The sequence below is a fragment of the Mustela nigripes genome, chromosome 2 (genome assembly GCF_022355385.1).
Source record: "Mustela nigripes isolate SB6536 chromosome 2, MUSNIG.SB6536, whole genome shotgun sequence".
Classification (NCBI taxonomy): Eukaryota; Metazoa; Chordata; class Mammalia; order Carnivora; family Mustelidae; genus Mustela; species Mustela nigripes.
In genome coordinates, this window is record NC_081558.1 from 3323011 (window position 1) to 3328630 (window position 5620).

The 5620-nt window shown below is 66.1% G+C and overlaps 1 protein-coding gene across 1 annotated transcript; it reads left to right on the top strand.

Annotated features, from left to right (window-relative positions):
* Positions 1 to 874: 874 nt before the first annotated feature.
* On the top strand, positions 875 to 4391 carry FEM1A (fem-1 homolog A). Its single transcript, XM_059388709.1, has one exon. The coding sequence runs from the start codon at positions 992 to 994 to the stop codon at positions 2987 to 2989; it is 1998 nt and encodes a 665-aa protein (XP_059244692.1). The 5' UTR covers positions 875 to 991; the 3' UTR covers positions 2990 to 4391.
* The last annotated feature ends 1229 nt before the right edge of the window (positions 4392 to 5620 follow it).

The following is a 5620-nucleotide window of genomic DNA, read 5'->3' on the forward strand; positions in this document are numbered from 1 at the left end:
TTTGCATTTAGGGTGTCGAGGGTTGAAGGAAAGAAAATGAAACGTTCGATTAAATCCATGAGTGAGGGGCGCCTGGGTGGCTCAGTGGGTTAAGCTGCTGCCTTCGGCTCGGGTCATGATCTCAGGGTCCTTGAATAGAGTCCCGCATCGGGCTCTCTGCTTAGCGGGGAGCCTGCTTCCTCCCCTCTCTCTGCCTCCTCGTGATCTCTCTCTGTCAAATAAATAAATAAAATCTTAATTAAAAAAATCCATGAGTGAGTAAATGTATGTGTGCATATGAATGACGGAGAAGTGAACGAGCCCGAGCGCGGGAGATAGACCCGTGGAGCCACCTGTACGCCCTGCACCCCCAAAGCCCCGGCGCCGCCGGCTTTCCCGCCTCTCGCGAGCGCCCCCTGCCGACCACAGGCTCGGCCACGCCAAACCCGGGTCAGACCGGGCCTTTTGGCCGGCTTAGCCCTCCCTCTCGCTCCTGATTGGCTCCCAGTTGCTCGCGATGCGTTACGGGGAATGTAGTCTCTCGGCCCGCGTCTGCGCTTCCTGCGGCCCGGAGGCCTGAGGGAGTTACAGGAAGTACGTAGCCCAACTTGCCCGGGTTCCAGAAGGCATCGTAATGGCATTGCGCGACGGGAATTGTAGTCCACCCGTGGGCAGTCTCCGCCTCAGTCCTCCAGGTCGGAACGACAATTCCCACCATGCACCGTGGTCCCAGTTCGCCGGGGCAGGTGCGCGTCCTTCTAGGAGTGGTAGTCTTGGTCCTCTCCGTTCTCCCTCTGTTCTGCGTTGGAGGCCGGCCCCCAGGACTACATTTCCCTGCACACCCGCCGCCCCCCCGCCGCGCCGGGCCGCGGCAGCCATTTTGTTCCGCCAGACAGGCCCCTAAGATGGCGGCGGGGGAGACGGTGAAGGTTGCCGCCTGCCCCTCCGGGCGCTAGCCCGCGCTCTCCGCGTCCCCCGGCGGCCGGCCCATGGCCTGGCGGAAGCCCGGACCATGGACCTGCGCACCGCCGTGTACAACGCCGCCCGCGACGGCAAGCTGCAGCTGCTCCAGAAGCTGCTCAGCGGCCGGAGCCGGGAGGAGCTGGACGAGCTGACGGGCGAGGTGGCCGGCGGGGGGACGCCGCTGCTCATCGCCGCCCGCTACGGCCACCTGGACGTGGTCGAGTACCTGGTGGACCGGTGCGGCGCGAGCGTGGAGGCGGGCGGCTCGGTGCACTTCGACGGCGAGACGATCGAGGGCGCGCCGCCGCTGTGGGCCGCCTCGGCCGCCGGCCACCTGGACGTGGTGCGCAGCCTGCTGCGCCGCGGGGCCTCGGTGAACCGCACCACGCGCACCAACTCGACGCCCCTGCGCGCCGCCTGCTTCGACGGGCACCTGGAGGTGGTGCGCTACCTGGTGGGCGAGCACCAGGCCGACCTGGAGGTGGCCAACCGGCACGGCCACACGTGCCTCATGATCTCCTGCTACAAGGGCCACCGCGAGATCGCCCGCTACCTGCTGGAGCAGGGCGCGCAGGTGAACCGGCGCAGCGCCAAGGGCAACACGGCCCTGCACGACTGCGCCGAGTCCGGCAGCCTGGAGATCCTGCAGCTGCTGCTGGGCTGCAACGCGCGCATGGAGCGCGACGGCTACGGCATGACCCCGCTGCTGGCGGCCAGCGTCACGGGCCACACCAACATCGTGGAGTACCTCATCCAGGAGCAGCCCGCCGGCGACGAGGGGCGGCCGGGGCTGTCCGCGGAGGCCTCGGCCGCCGCCGGCCCCGCGGGAAGCGCGCCGCCGCTGGGGGCCCGCTGCTGCCGCTCCGCCCCCGAGGAGCCGCTTAGCGATTCTTACGAGAGCTGCTGCCCCACCAGCCGCGAGGCTGCCGTGGAAGCCCTGGAGTTGCTGGGAGCCACGTACGTGGACAAGAAGCGGGACCTGCTCGGGGCCCTGAAGCACTGGAGACGGGCTATGGAGCTGCGGCACCAGGGCGGCGCGTACCTGCCCAAGCCCGAGCCCCCGCAGCTGGTGCTGGCCTACGACTGCTCCAGGGAGGTGACCACCGCCGAGGAGCTGGAGGCGCTGATCACGGACCCCGACGAGATGCGCATGCAGGCCCTGCTGATCCGCGAGCGCATCCTGGGCCCCTCTCACCCGGACACCTCCTACTACATCCGCTACCGGGGCGCGGTGTACGCGGACTCGGGCAATTTCGAGCGCTGCATCCGCCTGTGGAAGTACGCCCTGGACATGCAGCAGAGCAACCTGGAGCCCCTGAGCCCCATGACCGCCAGCAGCTTCCTGTCCTTCGCCGAGCTCTTCTCCTACGTGCTCCAGGACCGGGCGGCCAAGGGCAGCCTGGGCACCCAGATCGGCTTTGCAGACCTCATGGGGGTGCTGGTTAAGGGCGTGCGCGAGGTGGAGCGGGCGCTGCAGCTGCCCAAGGAGCCGGGGGACTCGGCGCAGTTCACCAAGGCCCTGGCCATCATCCTGCACCTGCTCTACCTGCTGGAGAAGGTGGAGTGCACGGCCGAGCAGGAGCGCCTCAAGCACCAGACGGTGTACCGGCTGCTCAAGTGCGCCCCCCGCGGCAAGAACGGCTTCACGCCCCTGCACATGGCCGTGGACAAGGACACCACCAACGTGGGCCGCTACCCCGTGGGCCGGTTCCCCTCCCTGCAGGTGGTCAAGGTGCTGCTCGACTGCGGGGCGGACCCGGACAGCCGGGACTTTGACAACAACACGCCGCTGCACATAGCGGCCCAGAACAACTGCCCCGGGGTCATGAACGCCCTCATCGAGGCCGGTGCCCACATGGATGCCGCCAATGCCTTCAAGAAGACCGCGTACGAGCTGCTGGACGAAAAGCTCCTGGCCAGGAGCGCCGTCCAGCCCTTCAACTACGTGTCCCTGCAGTGCCTTGCCGCCCGCGCCCTGGACAAGAACAAGATCCCCTACAAGGGCTTCATCCCAGAGGAGCTGGAGGCCTTCATCGAGCTGCACTGACGGCGCCCGGAGAGAGGAGCTTCCGGGACGGCCGGGGCCGCGCGCGCGCTCCCGTCTCTTCGTGGGCCCTTGGGTGGCGTGACACGGAAGGGCCGTCTGGCCTGCGCGCCCCGTCACCCCGCGGAGAGGGCAGAGGAACTAGCCGCTTGTTGGCGCTCACAGCCTTCAGGATCGCGCCCTCAGGAGATGCCCGCTGTTGCCCGCGCCCCGTCTGCCTGGGTCCCGCAGGGTTTTGCCTCTTTGCCTGGAGGCAGAGGAATGGAAGCTTTTGCCTCTTTCCCTCCAGCAACTGGAAGAAGCTGCAGATCGGCTCCTGCTTCTCCGCCTCTACGTCACCGGAGAAGCCCAGCCCCTAAACGCAGCGTCGGGACTGGGGGCCTTTCAGGTCGAAAGCTGGAGATTGGAGAAGCGAGACCGACTGTCCCTTCTTCCAGCAGCACCCCTGCCCCCGGGCGCGGCTTCCGACGCTTTGCTCTTCTGGTTCGCGAGTGAGCAAGTCACACGTGGGGCACCGGAGTCCCCGGGTTTCTCTGCCGTGGTTTTTTTTTTTTTTTCTTTTTTAAAGAATGTGTGGTCAGATTGAAGAAGTTCGTCCCACACGGGGATTTCCGTGGCGCCGGAGATGGCGAGGCGGTCGGGAGTGAGCCTCGCCCTGCGCAGGGGTGAGGCAGGTGGACGTCGGCGGTGGCGGCCCCAGCGTGAGCGAGTCGGCGTCGTTGTTGAAGCTTCACTCGTTTGCCTTCTGCTTGGGCTTCCCGACGTGGCGTCGATAGCCAGAGAGGCGTTTCCGGGCCGGCGTGTGTCCTCTGCTCGGGGAGAAGGAGTGTGGCCGGCCCCGTGCGGTTCCCCGGGTTCTGCGTCCAGACTCGGCGGCCACCGCAGCCCCGCACACCCCGACCGCGGCGGCTCTGGCCATTTTCTCTCTCTCTCTCTATCTCTCTCTCGTTTCTTTTTCTTTTTCTTTTTCTAGCTGCTTGAAAGCCTGAGTCCAGGCATTCCCGAGCAGATTCCAAGGACGCTGTGGAGCCAGCAGACGGCGGATGTCCACGAGCTGGGAGCTACAGAGTCTTGGTTTCCCGTCACTCAGGGTCTCTCGCGTCCCGGCAGGCCGCTGCAGAGTAGGGGACAGTCGAAGGGGACAGAAGCAGCTGCCCCGGCCCCGGAGCAGGGTCACACCCGGGAGAGGGGAATCCTATCCGGCAGGGGGGGGGGGCAGCAACATGCCCCCCGCCCCGGTCACTGCAGGCTCCCTGGGGAGCCCTCCCTCTGAGGATGCTCGGCCTCGTTTGGATTTGCAGTGTGAGTTAGGACGTTATTTATTTTCAGGGCCGGATCTGACCTGTCGAGGGGGGAGACGGTCACTGGCCCTTGAAAGCACGGAATAAAGCAGTGAGGCAGTTGACCTTGTGTCTGCGCCCAAGCTCCGGTCCTGCGCCCGGGGGAGGCCGCTGCGGAGTGCAGAGCCCCATGGGGGGGGGGGGTTCGTGGAGACCCCAGACCCCCCAAACCACCGTCTCTCCCCGGGGGCGTTTGGAGGGGTGTCCTGGGGCCGCCGGTCTGATTTCCCCAGGGAAGTGGCCTGTCCCACGCATGGGAAAAGCAGGAGAGCCGCTGACATAACACCAAACCCCTACTTTGTGGCTGGGCAGGCGCAGAAGAGGTGGCATGGCCCTCCCGAGACGGGGACGGCTTGGGGAGTGGGGGTGCCCAGGAGGCCGCAGGGGAGCTCGGGGGTTTCCTGAAGCCGGTTCTGGCCTGGGGAGGGGAATCAGGGTCTCTGCACGTCAGCCCAGTGCAAGCCCTGCTGTGTGGCCGTGGACGGCAGGACCCCTGCATGCCTGGGGAAGGCCCGCCCTCCTTCTTCTGACCTCATGGGGGCCTCGCCCGCTCGGGACAGGGAGCACCCACGGCGCTGCGGTGTGAATGCATCGTTGCCTTGAAGGAGTGGCCGTTGAATCAGCAGGTGCTCAAGTGGCCTCAGGAGACACTGCACCAACCAGAGCATATACTGTGCCATTGCTGGATGCCGGGCTCCATCCGTGAGCCACTCAGGGCAGCTCTGGGAAGTCAGTGTTCTTCTCCCTATTTTGCAAGCTGGGGACGCGGGCTGTGGCGTGTTTCAAGACCTGCCACAGAGGAAACTGTCCCCGACCCCCGGCCACATGTTTTTTTTTCCAGAGCTTAGACATGAGAACTATGACTTCAGCCCCAGGCTCACACAGGCCACTCAGAGTTCAGGGGGGTGTCACCAGGCAGCGATGCACAAGATGCAGGGCAGCTCTCTTGCTCCCCTCAGCCCCAACCAGTCACAGTGGGCCGGGAGCCCAGCGTGCGCACTGCTCCACCCCATGTCCCCAAACCTCTGTAGACTGAGTGAAGGCGGGGCTGCGTGAAATGCAGGGACAGGTGCCACGGCTGCCAGGCCACACGGGAGGCAGGGGAGCCCGGGAGCTGAGCGGGCTGGGAGTCAGGGGGAGGGGTCGGAGGGGTCCCCTGCCCATGGTAGCTGCTTCCGGTCCCACTCCCCGAGCTTGGGTTCTACCCACTCGGCCAGCTGCTCGGTGGGTCCCTGTCTCCGACTTCCGGAGCCCCTCGCTGTGTCGGTCACCTGGGTCCTGGGAGCCCACGTGC